The sequence below is a fragment of the Antechinus flavipes genome, chromosome 3 (genome assembly GCF_016432865.1).
Source record: "Antechinus flavipes isolate AdamAnt ecotype Samford, QLD, Australia chromosome 3, AdamAnt_v2, whole genome shotgun sequence".
NCBI classification, from domain to species: Eukaryota; Metazoa; Chordata; class Mammalia; order Dasyuromorphia; family Dasyuridae; genus Antechinus; species Antechinus flavipes.
In genome coordinates, this window is record NC_067400.1 from 634,950,901 (window position 1) to 634,968,642 (window position 17,742).

Here is a 17,742-nt window from a genome sequence, read left to right on the forward strand (position 1 = left end):
GGAGAGAGGATTTCTCATTTGTCCAGAGTTACTAATTATGGATTGTGTAATGTACGGTGGTCTCTCTAGCAAGATTAGGGGAATGTATGGGTGTCTGTTGCTCAGTGGCTTCATTCTTAAGCTCTGCCACATTCAGAAGTTTACCTTGTGGGTTCCATTCCAGGTAAAGTGGAGGCAACTCTCCACAAAGATAAATTCAACAGTTCAGGGGAATTTGGTTGTACTTATGCTCCTCCTATAGCTTTGCAAATTTTGCAAAAATTAATGGCTGATGATTGCTTATTATTAATAACCTGTAACCATAATTATAGATGTTAGACAACATTTCTGGACATGTAGCCCCAATTACCCTTTGTATCTCTCTTCCACTCTATCCTTGAAGCTAAAACAAACAGATCAGACCTCTCTTTTCCATGACATGCTGTCAGAAGACCTAAAAATATATGTGCCATTGAAACTGACTCAGGATATGGTTTTGTTCTGATCCCAGGTGACCATGTTCAGCTGTACTTCTTGGCAGGAAAACTCAAGGGTTCTTGGATTTGATCATTCTTATAACAGAAAACCCAATTCCAAAGCTTCTTAATCCTCCCACCTTCCCTTTGGCTAATCAACAGGTAGGTAGTTGATTGGCACGTGGGCAGAGTCAAGAAAACAGCAGCAGGAACAGGAGCAGCAGTCACAAAGATCCAGGAGAAAGCTCTCACCTAACCAGAAGCCAACTGCTCACATGGAGAATCCCACAAGATTCGTGTTTTTCAAGGGAGTCCCTCTCCTTCCCCTATTTCATGATGTGGAATATATTCAAAAAATGCAGGATGAGTTTGAGCTTCAGGATGAAGATGTCGTAATAGTGACCTACCCTAAATCAGGTAAGGAGCAGGGGAAGGAAACAGGACATGGGGACAGAGGCTAGAAGAGATGAGCTTTCTTCTATTCTTCCACATTCCAGACTCAGATCTTGGAGAACAAAGAGACTTTAGACTGCAGATAGCCCAGCTTTCTCATTGGGGACCAGAGATTCCTAAACTTTGGTGCACCCTGACCTCTCTGGCAGGGAATTTGGTGAAGCTCATAGACCCCTTTTCAGAATAAAAAGTTGAAATAACTAAAGTAAATATTAAACTTAAATAAAAGGTTGTTAAAAAACAAAGTTGTCCCCCTCAACTTCATGGGTCCTCTGAAATCTCTCTACACATAACCCAGGAGATTCATGGACCTCAGGTTAAGAACCCAAGATATAAAGAGAGTGTCTTAAGCACTTAGGTACAGTAGACTGAGAATGATTCATCTTTGTGAGTTCAAATATAGACTCAGAAACTTCCTAGCTGTAGTGTTTACCTGAAAAAGTCATTTAATTCTGTTTGCCTCAGCTTCCTCATCTGTAAAATAAGTTGAAGAATAGATGGCAAACCACTCGATTATCTTTGCCAAGAAAACCCCAAATGGTGTCAGGAAGTGTAAGATAAAACTTAAAAAATTGAACATCAACAACAGGGTCTGAGAAGGAAAGAAGCTGGCCAGGAGCCAAAAGGTCACCAAAAAAAAGAGACAGAAAAGACCTATAATCCTGACACCATGATCCCTCTTTGCTTGCGCTTGTCCCTCAGGAATGTGTCCTGATTCTCTTTAAAGGAAGAAGTGTTTGAGACACCCCAGGAGGGCCAGGCTAGATTCACGCTCCTGTTCCCAGAGGTCAGTGTCACTGCTAGTCAGGGAAAGAGTCAATTGTATTAAGAAGTCAATTGGCCAGAGAGGCCAAGATGGACCAAAGTTTAGGAATCTCTGGTCACCAATGAGAAGACACTATGTTCAAAACAGACTTAAAACCCAAAGTGTATTTGACATTTCAGCAGAAGACTTTGGGAGAAGCAACGTTCCAACCCAAAGCCTCCTGACTCTACATCCAATACTTCATTAACTCCAACACTTCAAGATCTCTGGAAGGTTACCAAGCTTGCATGGAAATGGTACAACTGGGATTAGAACTCAAGTCCTCAGACCCCAGGGCAGAGGGGCACTTGTACATATGCTATGCTACAGCCTGCTGACCCACCCCTAGAAATGCTCTCTGCTGCCCTCCTCCCATACCTTTGCTTATGCAGAACTCAAAACACAGAACACACTACCCATACCCATTTCTCTGGTAAAGTTGGGGGCAGCTAAGTGGTACAATGGATAAATTCCCAGCCCTCAAGTCAGGAGGAACTGAGTACAAATTTGGCCTCAGACACAACACTTTCTAGCTCTGTGACCCAGGGAAAGTCACTTAACCCCAGTTGCCTCAGCAAAAATACCAAACAAACAAAGGAACAAACAAAACCAAACTCACTGGTGAAGTCTTATTCCTTCTTTGTGGCCCAGAAATCTTTGACATAACTTCTCAATCCCATCAGGGATGGACCTTCCCCATGACAACTCTTTCTCTCTTACATCTCTCATGCAAACTTCCAGGCAGGTCTAACTAGAAGCATATGTTGCACAGAACTCCACTGTCTGGGTCCACCTCAATCCAAGATAGTGAGCAATATGAACTCTGAGAATACATGCTTGTTTCCCAACTCTGATCACAATACACTGATATACCATACACTTTACACTAAGCCTAGACTTTGTACTGGCCGTCTCCCCCATGCCTGAAAGGTCCCTTTCCTCATCTTGGTCTCATACCTTCCCCAGCTTCCTGCAGGTCTGAGCTCAAATATCACCTTCTACTGGAAGCTTTCCATGAGACTCCCAACTCCCTGCTCTTTCCTCTCTGAGATCCCCTGCATCTATTTTTTATGTCATTTATAGGAACTGAGTTATTCACATTTTTCCTCTTACCTTAGATTATGAGCCCCTGGTGGTAAAAGACTTAAGTTTTTGCCTTCCCTCTGATCCCTAGCCTTCAGCACAGTTCCTGGCACTCTGCAAGTGCTCCAAAGATGCTTGTGGAATCGCCATAGTCTCTTTGGCGTAGTCACCCACCTCTCCAGGCACATTCAAATTTCATCTCAACTTAGTAAGCAGCACTCTCTCAGGTAGAGCTGGGGAGTCCTTTCCCCTCCTCCTGTGGAAGTTTTCCACTGGCTTGTTCAAATATAAGCAAGACTGAAATCTGTGAAGCCTCTGCTACCTCAGAGTGTCTGTGATTCTGTGAATAAAATAATCATGAGAGCCTAACCCATGTTTTGTTTTTTTATTCCATGCAGGAACCCATTGGATGATACATATCCTCAGCCTGATCTACTCAAAAGGGGACCCCACTTGGGTTAAATCTGTCCCTTATTGGAAACGTTCTCCCTGGATAGAGACAAAAATTAAAAAGGAAATGCTCGAGAATAAGGAAAACTCCCATCTCTTCACTTCCCATCTCCCAGTCCATCTCTTCCCTAAGTCCTTTTTCACCAGCAAGGCCAAGGTGAGCACATGAGGGCCCCAGTTAAAAGTGAAAGAAACAGCTATCTAGGAGTTGGAAGGAGGATGAGACAGAAAGAGGCTGGAGTGTAATGTTCTTGTTTGGTTTTCTGGAGGTCTTGGAAGCAATCTTCGTTTCAGCTCAGTAATCACCACCAGAAAATAGCCAGGTGTTAAAGTCCAAAGTCCAAATTCTTTATTTTTTTTTTCTCCTTGCCTGGCACCCAGTTAGCTTTCTTAGAGGCCTTCTGAAATCTTGGTTTCAGTGGAGAAGTGCAGGAGGCCAGGGCAGCCACCACAAAGTTGATGAAGATGGAATGAAGCTCTCTTTCCTTGGCTCCGAGAGCTTGAGCTCCCACTTCCAGTCCGTTTGTCTTCTCTGGCTCTGTCTCCGAGCCTCTCAGTTCTCCAGGAGAGCCACCAAGAGCCTGACCGAAGATGGAATGAATGTGTCTCTGGGTCCCTTCCAAGTCTGTGTCTGATCCTTCTGTGTCTGTCTCTAGGTATGACAGGCCTTGGTCTCATGGGGGAAGTGCAGGAGGCTAGCCACCATGGTGCTGTGAGATGAAGTAAATGAATCTGACTCTGGGTCCTTTCCGAGTCTGTGTCTGGCCCTTCTGAGTCTCTCTCTGAGCCCTTCTGAGTCTGTCAAAGCTTAATATGCTCTATTTTGAGTATAAGCCAATCATTATATCACTAGGAAACCATTATTTCTTGTAAGATTAAATCAATCATACTGAACTAGAGAACTATTGATCACCATGTTAAACTAGATAACCATTGTCTCATCAATTCCACTGAATTAGCACCTTGTAAGAATCTTTGTTTCAAGTACAGAGTTCTGGTCCATAACATTGGAGCAACATTTCTGGTGCATATTTCATAGGACTTCAGGGATGGGAGGAGGCAGATGGAGGCTTCTCTCTGCTCTCCATGTTTATACACTGCCTCATAATTCTCCTGCTTGGCCCTTCTGACTATATCACTGTTCACTTCTACTTCTAGTGAGGAAGGACAAAAGTTATGTGAGAACATTCAGGATAAGAGCATGAAATAAAGGACAAGGGAAAGGAAAGAAAATGGAAGCATGAAGAGGATTTGAATAGGTTTGAAGAAATGCCAAAAACTGTACTGGAGATGGGGAAAGTTGAAAGGAATTGAAAGCTTCCTGGAGATTGAGTAGTAGTAGGAAGGGACTCTGGAGAGACAGAAGAGCTCTTCTTCCAGTGTCTAATGGGCCAACATATACAGAAGTAGTTATGGTTTGTTGGTTTGTTTGTTTTACATCTTGCTCCAAAGGAGAAAGCCAGGAGCAATGAGGAGATGTGACAAATAGGGCTAATGGAGGCTAAAAGGATCCCTTTGAGAGGGTAAGTGTATTTTCTCCATTTGTACTTTCCCCTCATGTTCTATCACTCAAGGATAATTTGATTATTTCTTGCAATATTGTGTCAAGGTTCCTTTTTTGTCACAGCTTCCAGGTAGCCTAATTATTCTTATATTTTCTCTTCTTAATCTGTTCTTCAGATCAGTTTTTCTAATGTTTCACATTCTGTTCTATTTTTTTCATTTCTTTTCTATTTTGTTTTGTTATTTCCTGGTCTCTTATAGATTCACTGGCTTCCCCTTGCCCAATTTTAATTTTCAAAGAGTTATTTTCATCTTTGAGACTCTCTATCTCCTTTTTCAGTTGGTTAACTTTTTTTTCACAATCTTCTTATTTTTTCTTGGATTTTTTTGGTTTTTGTAGTGTTCTTCTTTTCTAGAATATATGATGGTTCTCTCTGGGAACAGGTTTCTTGGGAAGGTCTCTGGAGGCAGCTTTAGTTTCGATTCAGAGTAATAATCACCTCAAATGCAGCCAGCTGATAAAATATAAATGTTTATTTTCTCCTTCCAAGTCTTTTCTCTTTCCTTGGGCCTGTTTAGCTTTCTTAGAGGCCTAATGCTCTGCTTGGTTCCAAGAGCTCTTGCAGCTTGTCTTTTTGTTCTTCCAGCTTCTGCCTCTAGCTCAACTCCGACTCCTGGCAATCTTCTGAACTGACTGACTGATTGACTGACTGAAGCTCTTTTTATGCTCTTTTAGAGGTGTAAACTCAAAGGTTGACTCCTCTGAGAGTGAGATTATGGGAGGTGTGAATTTGGATATTTCATACTGAACTCTGAAATCTCCCAAATGTGTGAACTAATGTGTGAACTCTCAAAGGTGTTAACTTAAGCATTGTTTCTATCAATTCCATTGAGTTATCATCTTGTTTCAAGTTCTGGCTCATAACAGGTTTTGTTTTGTTTTGTTGTTTTTCTCAATGTCTCACATTTGATTTTTAGATTCTTTTTTGTGTTCTTCTTTAATTCTCTCTGGGCAGGGAAACATTTCAAAGAATTATACTACTAACTGGACATGCTGGTTCCTTCTTTTGCCAGAGACATGTCTCAACAGCACAACTAGGCCTGGCATTCCTAATCAGCAGAGGTTCCCTCAGTCTTCCTGGATTCAGACCCTTGATTCCCCACACTGTCTGGGAGGTGAAAGTTCCTGTGATTGGGACTGAGTCTCCTGCCAAACTTAACTAGCCCCAGGGTTCTTCACTTGCTGTTTCTATGGAGCTAGCCTGGAGCTGTTTGCACTTCACCCAAGTTAAACCTCAGCCTGGGGACTTTCTTCTCATTTTTTGTTCTCAAGAGGAACACTGTTCTACAAATCTTTGTTTTTCACAAGTCTATGTTCACTCAGGCACAAATTTATTCTGTTTGTGGAGAAAATCTGGAGCCCTACTCTGCCATCTTCCCAGAGTCCTCCTACTAGCTTTCTTTTTAGTAAGGCTTCCTAAGACCCATTTGACTTTATGCTCCAGAATGTCTAGCTCTAGATCAGTAGCCATACCATCCTCGTTATCAGTAATGATAAGAGATTTTTTGTCTGCTTCTTTTGTGTATTCTCACCATCTTTTATTAATCTCTTCTGCTCCTGTTAACCTCCTACACTTTTTGTCTTTTATCTTGTACATTTTTACATTAAACTTGTCCTTGAAATCTCTAATTTTCTTGAAGAGATCTCTTGTCTATTCTTCCCTATTGTTTTCTTCTATTTCTTTCTATTGCTCATTTAAGAAAACCTTCTTGTGTGTCCTTAATTAACCTTTTTCCCTTCCATTTTCCTTCTTCCCTCAGTTGTTTGTAAAACTTCAGTAGACAACCATTTAGCTTTTTCACAGTTCTTTTTATCTGGAATGCTTTTTCTTTGTTGCTGCTTCCCAGACAATATTTTGAACTTTTGTCCAGACATCTTTAGGCACTCTATATACCAGTTCTCATCCTTTAAATTTTTCAATTAACCTCCATTTCATATTCATAAATGATGTAAATAGAATCAGGTGGTTCCCCCCCTTTCTTCCATTTAATTATGAGTTTTGCTAGAAGAAGCTCAGGAGCTGAGCCACAGTCAGCTTTAGGTTTTATTTTAGCTGACTACACTTTTTCACATTTGAATGCACACAATATAAACAATGAGATTTCTATATTGAGCATCAGGTGATATTTATGTATAGAGGTTCTTTTTAGGTTGTTGAAAAGAAGTGTTTGCTATGACCAATAAGTTATTTTGACAAAACTCTATTAGTTTCTGCCCTGGATTGTTTTCTATACCAAAATCAATCTTGCCTGTTACTCCAAATATCTTTTAATTTCCGACTTCAACATTCCAGTCCAACTAATGAGTGTGATTTTTTTGTATTATTTCTAGAAGATGTTATAGATTTTCATAGAACTGATTCACTTTGGTCTCTTTAGCATCAGTGGTTAGAGAACTTGCTTGTGTTACTATGACCTTGAACAGTTTGTCTTAGATTCGAACAAATATCACTTGATATCCACAGTAGCCTATGTAGTGATCATGTGAATCAAATTCAGCCATTCCCTTCCATTTAAGTTCACTGACACCTAAGATGTGAATGTTTAATCTTTCTATCTCCTATTTGACCATATCCAACTTATCTTGGTTTATAGATCTTACATTCCAGATTCTTGAGCAATATTTATCTTTATAAAATCAGCCCTTTTTTTTTTCACTAGATGCACTCACAGCTTGGCTTCCCTTCAAGTTTGGTCCAACCATTCCATTAATACTAGAGATTCTTGTAGTTGTCCTCCATTCTTCCCCAGGAGCATATTGGACACCTGATCCAAGGGATCATCTTCCAGTGTCAGACCTTTTATCACTACATTGCTGTGGAAGGAGGGGATTCTGTAACAATGAAATTATGACCTTTGTTTTGGAGAATTACTCAAGATGGACAACTCACAGGGGAGAGTTCTGACAAAAGGTCTTCCATTGGAGAAAGAAATGGCAAACAACTTCAGTATCTCTGCTAAGAAAATATCATGGACAGTACTAATACCATAAAAGAGATTTTAAATAGACTCATGTAAATTGATCATTTTTAAAATATGCAGCATCATAATACATGGTTTCATTCTGAGTCAGTTTAGGAGGGGAAAATGAATAAATAACTTAGGAAAGAGTTTTTCCCCCCAGTTCGAGCTGTTTGATATCCCCTCTGTTTCTATTTTTAAAAATATTATTTTATTTTCCCCAACTATGTTTAAACTATGTGTAACAATAATTGCTAAACATTCATTGATTTTTATTAAATTTGAGTTCCAAATTTTATCTCACCTCTCCCTCTTCTTAGTCCTCCCTGAAGCAAAAAGCAATCTGATATAAGTCACATGCACAATCATATATTGTGCATAACAACATTTCCTTGTTATTTATTTAGTGCAATAAGGCAAATGAAAGAAGGAAGAAAAAACAAAGAAACAAAAAGAAGCAAGAAGTAAAAAGGAAGGAAGGAGGGAATGAGAGAAGGAAAGGAAGGAAGGAAGAAAGCAAGGAAGGAAGGAAGGAAGGAAGAAAGGAAGGAAGAAGGAAAGGAAATAAAGGTGAAATGAATGAAAAAAGAAATGAAGGAAGGGAGGAATAGTATATTTTCATCTGCTTTGGAAAAGCATCAGTACTGGGGCAGCTAGGTGGCACAGTGGGTAGAGCAACAACCTTGAAGTTAGGAGGACCTGAGTTCAAATCTGGTCTCAGACACTTAAGACTTTCTAGCTGTGTGACCTTGGGCAAGTCACTTAACCCTAATTGCCTCAGCCAAAAAAAAAAAAAAAGTCAGTACTTTCTCTAGAGATGGATAATATTTTTTTTATGAGTTCTTTATAACAGTCTTGGATCATTATATTGCTGAGAAGCAATGTCAGTTCATCATACTATATTATTGTGTCTGAATACAATGTTCTGTTGCTTCTACTCACTTCAGTTTCTATTGGTTCATGTAAATCTTTGTTGGTTTTCTAAATATACCATTATACAATATGCCATTACAATAAGATATCACATCCTGGAATCCCCAATTCTTACCAATTCTTATCCACCACAAAAAGAGCTGTTATAAATAATTTTGTGTAAATAGATTCTTCTCCCCGCCGCCCCCCCCCCCCCTTTTTTTTTTACCCCTGTTGGATACAGGCCAAATAGTGTCACTGTCAGATCAAAGGGTGCAAAGTTTTATATTCTATTAAGAATAGTTCCACATTGCTCTCCAGAATAGTTGGATCAGTTCACAACTCTACCAACAATGTATTAGTATTCTACTTTTTCCACATTCCCTCCTACATTTATTATTTTCCTATTATTTTGTAGATAATCTGATCAGTGTCAGGTGGTGTCAAGTGGTACTTCAGAAATGGTTTAATTTGCATTTATCTAATCAGTAGTGGTTTAGAAGTTATATGAGTACAGATAGTTTTGATTTGTTTATCTGAAAGCTGCCAGTTCATATCCTTTGACCATTTGTCAACTGAGGAATTACTAGTATTCTTATAAATTTGTTATCTACATACTTGACAAAAGAGGTCTTTATCATAGATACTCATAAAATTTTATCCTAGTTTTGTGATTTTCTTCTAATTCTGGTTGCATTGGTTTTGGTTGTGCAAAAACTTTTCATTTTTATAGTCAAAATTCTGCATTTTACATTCGGTAATGCTTTCTATATCTTGTTTCATGCTAAATTCTTCCATTCTCCATAGATTTGACAGTTAAATTATTCCATGCTCTTCTAATTTGCTACAGTATCACCATCATTGAATAAACTATGTATACATTTTGATCTTCTTTTGGTATACAGTGTGAAATGCATGTCTGTAACTAGTTTCTGCCATATTATTTTCCAGTCTTCCAAGCAGTTTTTATCAAATAATGAATTTATGTCCAAAAAGCTTAAATCTTTGGGTTTATTAAACATTAGATTATTATGGTCATTTACTACAATGTCTTGTATACTTAATCTATTGACCTGCCAGTCTATTTCTTAGCTAGGGCCAAAGTCTTTTGATAATTACCACTTCATAATGAAACTGGAGATCAGGTATGACTAGACCACCTACCTTCACATTTTTGCATTGATTCCCTGGATATTCTTGACCTTTCATTCTTCCACCTGAATTTTATTTTTTCTAGCTCTATTAAATAATTGTTGGCATGGCAATAAGAAAATTAATTAAGATAGAAATGTCAATTTTGTTGTGTTGGCTCATTTCTTAATAATCATTAAAGTGATCTTTGGTTCCCAGCCTATTCAGCACTCTGGGCAACCTCTAATTTCTGGTTCATCAGACAAAAAGAGATCTGCAAGATATGGCTCTGGCCACTAATATTTTATTCATCAACAATTCCTTTGTAATTTCATGGTTCAAAGTGAAATTGTAACATTAGATTTATTTGGGGAAGCATTTGAGAACTTCACTTTAATACTTTTCAAGTAGTTTAGAATAGGTTTATCATGTACTTGAACCAAATTTTTGTACAGACTGTGAATCAAAGAATTGGAAGCAGGAGAGAAATAGGGAAGAAAAGTAGCAGAAAGAAAAGAAGAAGGCAGCCCCCAGAGTACATGGCACTAAAAGAACAAATTCTATTAATGCATGGGTTTGCCTAGATGGCTGCTTCTCTTTCCTTCTGCCTCTTTTATTCTGCAATGGTAGAGTTTTCTGAAAAACAACTTGAGTTAAAGGAAGAAGAGAAGAAGAAATCCAGGAAAATAGCTGAAGAGGAGAAGATGATGAACATATAAAGGGAAAAATAGAAAATTTCAGGCTGAAGCTAGAAAGAGAACATCAAGACTGTCACATGTAGTATCCAATCACTCTTTCAAGAGAACCCTGAATATCTGGGTTATCTGAGGAAATACTAACATTTCTATTGGGTGGAACACTACATTCACTGAAAGATCTCTGAAGAAGTTGTTCAGTAATATTGAAGATAGAGTATCATGACTCTCCTTCATTTACCCTCCATTTTCCCTATGTTATCTGGACCGATTTTGAATTTTAGGGTAAATTCTCTGTGATGAGTTCTTCTTTGCATTGTCTGCACTCTTTGTTAGTTAGCATATTCCCAGAGCATCTTCATCTACTTCTTCTGATCATAATCCCTTTACTTCTTCTAGTCAATTAAATGAAATATTTGATAAGCACTCCTGCTTATCAAAGTCTGCTCCTAGAATTGTTTCCCTCTGTGTCCTTCCTTTATACAGAATTTCTACTCCCTCCAGAATAGACATCCTTTCTATTGTATACTTCCCTTTCCCATACTTTTCAGTTGAAAACTAAAAAGTTGAAAAAAAAAGTTGAAAACTAATTTAATTTAAGTTACAAGACTCCTGCCATACACATTATTATCGGTTCTTTATTTGAATGCCATCCTCAGCCAAGATATTGTCATGCCTTTATTCTAAGCTACTGTCTAATAAATGCTTACTCCCTTTCTTTCCCTCTTTTTCCTTATTGCTAAATAAATGACTATATTTGATATCTAATTGTGCCATTATTGTGAATAGCTGCTTTGTATTACTAGACATTGGCAGGGACTCAAAAACTAAAGTCATGAAAGAGGAAATTATTTTCTCCACAAAAGAATCATGTGTAGAATTTTGACAAAATTTAAGTGTAACACTAATTCTGAGGTCATTTTTCTATGAGAACTAGGACCTGACATTATGAGAGCAGTTGGGAAAAGCAATCTAGCCCATGGGGTGAGTAAGTGTTCCCATGACCATAGCAGAAGTATGCAAAGTTACCAACATGAGTGATCCACTCTACTGAGTAATTACATACAGCTGGGGAAATAGTAGAAACCGTTTACCCAGTAGCAGCAACTGCCAGAGATAATTTAGTCAGCCAGCCAAAAAGGATTTATTAAGCACCTGCTACTTGCCAGCATAGTAGTAAAGACAAGGGATATAAGAAATGGATGGAGAAGGCAGCTCCAAAAAGTGGGTCAAATGTTCTCTCTACTAGAGATGCTTCATGAAGAAGGAAAATGAATGTGATAATCACCCAACGTTCCAATTTCTCTTTCAGATCCTGTATGTCGCCAGGAATCCAAGGGATGTCCTTGTATCTTTATACCATTTTAAAAATCATATCCCATCTTACCGGTTATACTCATCTTTTGAGCATTTCTTTGAAGAGTTCCTGCAAGGAAATGGTGAGTGAAGAAGGAATGATGGAGCTGCATCCTACTTCCCATCCTTATGACTTTTCTCTATTTTCTCTGCACCTTTTTGCCATCATAATGAAAATCCCTATTTTCTTGATATTCTTTCATTTCCTGGGAGGCACATTCCTTCCAACAGCTCAGCAATATAGACAGGGCAATGACTGCCTCCCCCACCTTAGAGAAGAGTATTAGAAGTGAAGACTACAAAAGTGATTTTTTCAAGACTATATGACCAAAAAATTTTCAGAGCTGACACTCATTGGAGTCCAGGCCTTTGGAATCCAAGACCAGTATTCTTTCTGAAAAGCAGAGTCTCAAGAGACCAACCAACTCCAAGGCCTGGATTGAAATGTAAATCATTCAAATTCCCCTACTTCCTCCATAGTGAAGTTTTAATGTCATTTACTTCAGGGGGCCCAATCTAGCTTTTGTCTTGCTAAGAACTCTCAGGCTAAGGCCAGCACCTGAACCAAGTTCTTGGTTGTACTAGTGACTTCCCTGGGGATCTTCTCCTAGCTAGTCTTCTTTTGGATGACATTTTTTCTGTGATTGGGAATCAAGTTCCCTTTCCTCTCCCAACCCCACTGTTCCCCTTTACCCTATAAGATAAGAGCAGAACTTACTTCTTTGTCCATGACTCTCATTCTGACAAGCATCTAGGGCAAGTAAGCACCTTATCAATCTGAAATAGAAATAACCTGGGCTCCCTTCCCTCCTTTTCCATTCATTTTCAGTACCACTTGGGTCCTGGTTTGACCACATCAAAGGATGGCTATCCATGAGAAATTCAGAGAAGTTTTTGTTCCTAACCTATGAGGAACTTCATCAAGTAAGGTCCCTCTCCTTTTTCCTTTTCACTTTCCAAGTGTCCCCATTAATGTTACTGCCTTCCCTTTCTCAATTATTTCCAATTTATCTTGCATGTATCTTAGTTCTGCATGACAGGTTGCATATTGTTTCAGTGAGAAAAAGAACACTATTTTCTAAAGATTATGTGCCAGGCATTTTGCTAAGTGCTAGGAATACAAAGAAAGGCAAAAGATAGCTCCTTCCCTCAAACAGCATAAAATCTAATTGGGGAAAAATGTGCAAACAACTTTGTATGAATAAGAATAAGACTGTGTAATAAATTGGACACATTCAGAAGACAGGCAGGTGCTAGGATGAGGAGGGCTTGGGAAAGGCTTCCTGTAAAAGGTAGGGTTTCTGTTAGGATTTTTAAAAGCCAGGAAAGTCAGATAGAATGGACAGTGGGAGAATTTTCCAAGCATGGGGGAAAGTCAGAACAAATGCTCCAAACCAAGACATGGAAGGCTGTGTTCATCAGAGGCTGATACTGGTCAAGAATGAGGGGAAAGCAGGCACAAACATAGGAATAGAACAGAGCACACAGACCTAAGGAGAAAGCTGGAATATCAATCCAGCATGTCAGAAACTGCATCAACAGAGCAGCCGAGAAAGAGAAAGGAGGAATGAGTCCCAGTTCAGAGAGACTAGACTCCATATATCAGTGTTTGGCTCTGAAGGTACCAACATATGGTGCAGTAACTTGTTTTAAAAAAACAAACAAACAAACAAACTATCAAGTGTTCTTTATAGTACCTGCCAGTTCTGATCCTGGGTCCATCCTCTGGTCCAGTTATGTCCCCTGACTCTAAACCTCTTCCATGGAGATCCTGGCATTTCTCAAGAGCTCTTTGCAGGATATCTCCATATCTGTCAAAAGCTTCTCCCTGTGACAGCCACATGAGGCTGATTTTCTTTGTGTGGTTTGGGAACTTGCTGGGAGGAGCTCCCACAATCCTGAGTAAGAAGGATCTCTTTTCTCCTTCCCAGGAATCTCTTGAGCTTTCCCTTACCCAACCTCCATATCTACTTTCCCTCCTGCCTAATGTTCTTCCTTTCCTTCCATTATAGTTTTGTTCATCCCTTATCTCTTTCTTCTTCTATCTTCCTTCTCCTCTTTGTCTAAATCTCTTCTTCCCTCTTCATTTCTTAGCTTTTAAAAAATTTCCTCAGAGATTTCTTGCATACACCTCTATGACCTTATCCTGCTGGTTGTCCTTTCCCCATTTTCTCTAATCCCTTTTCCCTCTCTCCTTCCTCTCCTCAACCACTCTATCTCCTACTAACATATATTTTGCTTTCCCCCATCTGCTCAGTATCCCTTAACTTCCTCTTTAAACTCTTCTTCCAGCTTGCTCTTTCTTCCTCTTTCTCTTCATATCTTCTTCCTGTTTTCTTTCTTTCTCTTTTCTCTTTTTCCTGTTTTCTCTTCCTTTCTGTCTTTTCTTCCACCTCTTCTCCCTTTTTCATTTCTTTTCATTACTCTACTTTCTGTTTTCTGTTTTCTTTTACTCCAATATCTTTTCCTTTTTCCATTTTCTTTCCCTCCATCTGTTCTTCCTATTTTTTCTTTTCTTTCTTTCCCTATATTTCTTGTCCCTATTTTCTTTTCCTTTTTCTTTCCCTCCACTTCTTCCTTCTCTTCTCTCTTTCTTTGTTCCTTTTTCTTCAATTCTTCTTTCTATTTTCATTTAATCTTTCTTTCTCTCCATCTCCCATATTTGTAGTTTCTTCCTTTGCCTTTGCCTCTATTTCTCCTGGGTTTTTTTCTCTTTTCTCTTTTACGCCAGCTCCTCTTTTTTTCCTTTTTCTCCTCATTTTTTCCTATTGTTTTCTACTTTCTTTCATTTGTGTCAAGTCTTCTCTTTTCTTCTGTTCTTTCTTTATCTCCACCTCCCATACTAGCTCTTCATCCACTCACCATAATTGCTTATTTTACCTCCTATTCTTGTTCCCTACTCTACCTTCAAATTGTCTTCCTGCTCTACTTGATTGTTTTTTCACTCCTGCTTCAGATCTTGTCCTTTTATCCATTCCCCCAGCTCCCTAGTACCCAATCTAATGTCTTTTCTCCCTGTACTTAGTGCTTTCTCTTTTTCCCTCAAATCTTTCCCTTCAGATTTTTCTTTCTCTCTACATCTAAAATCCCTGTTTCTTCTTCTCTTACACTTTTCACCTCCCCCTTTCCCTCCTTTTCTTTCTCTAAGACTTTTTCATCCCACTATTACAGATTGTATGTTTTTCTAGAATCTTAAGGACAGTGTGGAAAAACTTTGCCAATTCTTGGGCAAGGAGCTGAGTGAGGAAGAAATCAATTCAGTCATGAAGAATGCTTCCTTCCAAGTCATGAAAAAGCACATCCTGGAAAACAAAGAACCTATGCCTATAGAAAATATGGAATCTATCAAAATTGTTTTGATGAGAAAAGGTGAGAAGCAATGGTCTAGGACCACTAGAGAGTTAAGTAGGTGGTTAGCCCTACCCCCCATCCCAATTGACATCTAGGCAGTCAGAAACAGAATCAGAGAAGGTATACAGCACAAAACAGTAGGACAGAAAAGAGGCAGCCAAAGAATTTGTCCCATTAATCTAATAGACTTTAGTATATTTTTATGCAATGACACACTCAGAGATAGAATGCATGAGTTTCCAAGAAAACCTCTATCAGGTTTTCCTGTAAGTGAGGAAAAACAGAGGAGAAGTAAGAGGAAGAGGTAAGCCTTCCTGTCAATACTGTTTGAATGATGAATGATGAAGAGAAAAACTCCCTGGTTGCAGGAGAGGGTGCTATCCCATAAATATCAGTCACTGCAGTCTACCCATGTCTCCTTCCTGAGCCAAGGAGAAAAGGGAGAAGAGTGTGGGAAAAAATGATCACTAAGGACATGACCCAAGTACCTGTTGCCCTCATTCCATGTGTGACAGGCATCTGTGGAGACTGGAAAAACCACTTCACAGTGACTCAAATGGAAACATTCAACAAGCTGTACCAAGAGAAGATGAAGGGGATGGACCAGGATCTGTTTTCATGGGATCAATGCTAAGATGGAGATCATCTGGTGTTCTCTGATTCACCCATATATGATCAACAAATGATAAGTCTGGCTCCTCCTTTGCATCCCTATTCTACTTTTACTCTCTTATTGCTCTTATTGCTAGCAGAAAGAAAATTAGAATTGAGACACAGGACATCTATGCTGCTTCCCAAAGGAAAGCTTCCTGTGTGGATCCCTTACTCAACATGCTAATTGTACCTTTGACACACATACTCTGGATGCTATTGTAGAAAGATCCTTTTAAGCCTGTGATTTAAAGATAAATGAATGCTGAATGTTGTAGGCGTGTTCTACCTGTTGATAGGATAGTGACTGTAATCATTTCTTAACAAATTCATAATGCTAAGAGATTATGTAATGTTAAATAATGCTTGTCTTGATGAAATAAATTTAATGACTCCAACCTGGTCATGATGAATAGTTTGCAAAATGAGATATTTTTGCATTGCAATTGATCCTTTGATTTCTGGAACATTTCTAGCTTAAAATAACAGCACACAACAATGGATAAATTACATATAAAGAAAGCTGATGAGGAGATTTTTTGGAGGAGTTTCACAAATTTAATCTGAAAAGTTTTAAAGGAAGGTTAAAAAAAAAAAAAAAACAGCTGTCCACCTATATTGACCAAAGTTGAGTCTATAGAGAATTACACCCAGGTCCTGGTTAGTGTACAGAATGAAGCTCATAAATGCACACATGATTCACATTCACATTGCATTTTTCCATTGGGGTCTAGCCAGTGGATATATTTTTCATAATAATAACTCTGAATAATGAAACTTAGAAGGCATAGAACCCCTTTATGGAATTCATCATTTGCATTAATTAGGACCTAACTGAAGCCCAAATTTAGGAAAAACAATAGAGGGTGAGATACTGAGGAATCCAGAGGAAACAAAATCCAAGAAAGGAGTGAAAGCTATGCTATCACATGTCCATAAATAAAATTTAAAGTATAAGTATCAAGATGATGAATTAGCCTAATATAAAAAATCAATTTTGAATAAAAATGATGAAAAATTAATGAATCAGAATTTAAGCACTCAGTCTATGTCAGGCACTTTGCTAAGCACTAGAGTTACAAATATAAAAAGCAAGACAGTCCCTGTACAGAAAGTTTACATTTTAATAGGGGAAACATAGTCAGGAGGGAGTGTTGGCCAGGAGAGCCATAAGATTTGGAAGTGGAGTTGGAGAGTGTCTGAAGCAGGCCAATACAGGCTGGTATTTTAGTAGTTTAGGTTCTGGGTTGGAACTAAAAGAGACACTTGTAGAACATTTCACAGGTCCCATAAGCAGCTTTGCTTAACTATAAATAAAACTTTACAAAGTTGGTCCTTCAACAAGGACACCCTGAGCTGATTCAGCCTAGTGTAGCTTCCTTGTACCAGTTGTCCATCAGGGTTTGCAACCATGTAGCCATGAATACTGGGAACTCCTTCTGGCCATCTGGTATTCAGGGGACCAGGAAGTGATGTCACTCACTAGAGCCAGCCAGGGATAAGAGCAATCTTAAGATCTTTAAAGAAAACACTAGCTGGGTGGCCTGAGGAGAGGGGCTAAGTCCCACAAGGAGATTGGCTGATACATACTTTCCAGAAAAGTTGAGGCTAATTTGGTAACTTTTCCAGTCATAGGTGAAAGAAATGGAGGGGATAAGATCCTAGTCCCATTGGTGGGCCATGAAATGCCTGGGAAGAAAGAGCTGTGTGATGAGTCTGGGAAGGGCAGCTTTTGATGAAAGCATCAGAATCCCAGGCCCCAGAATGGAGCTATCAGCTAAAACAGGTGTTGTGGAGCTCTTAGAGTATGGTTAGATATCAAAAAGTGCCAAGGTCGTTACTCCAAGCCAACCCACGCCAATCATCCTGTCTTCAG

The 17,742-nt window shown here is 38.9% G+C and overlaps 1 protein-coding gene across 1 annotated transcript; it reads left to right on the forward strand.

Moving 5' to 3' along the window:
* Positions 1–730: 730 nt before the first annotated feature.
* On the forward strand, positions 731–16,259 carry LOC127557692 (sulfotransferase 2A1-like). Its single transcript, XM_051990996.1, has 6 exons — positions 731–872; positions 3,195–3,403; positions 11,821–11,947; positions 12,694–12,788; positions 15,053–15,233; positions 15,731–16,259. The coding sequence occupies exons 1-6, from the start codon at positions 731–733 to the stop codon at positions 15,847–15,849; spliced, it is 873 nt and encodes a 290-aa protein (XP_051846956.1). The 3' UTR covers positions 15,850–16,259.
* The last annotated feature ends 1,483 nt before the right edge of the window (positions 16,260–17,742 follow it).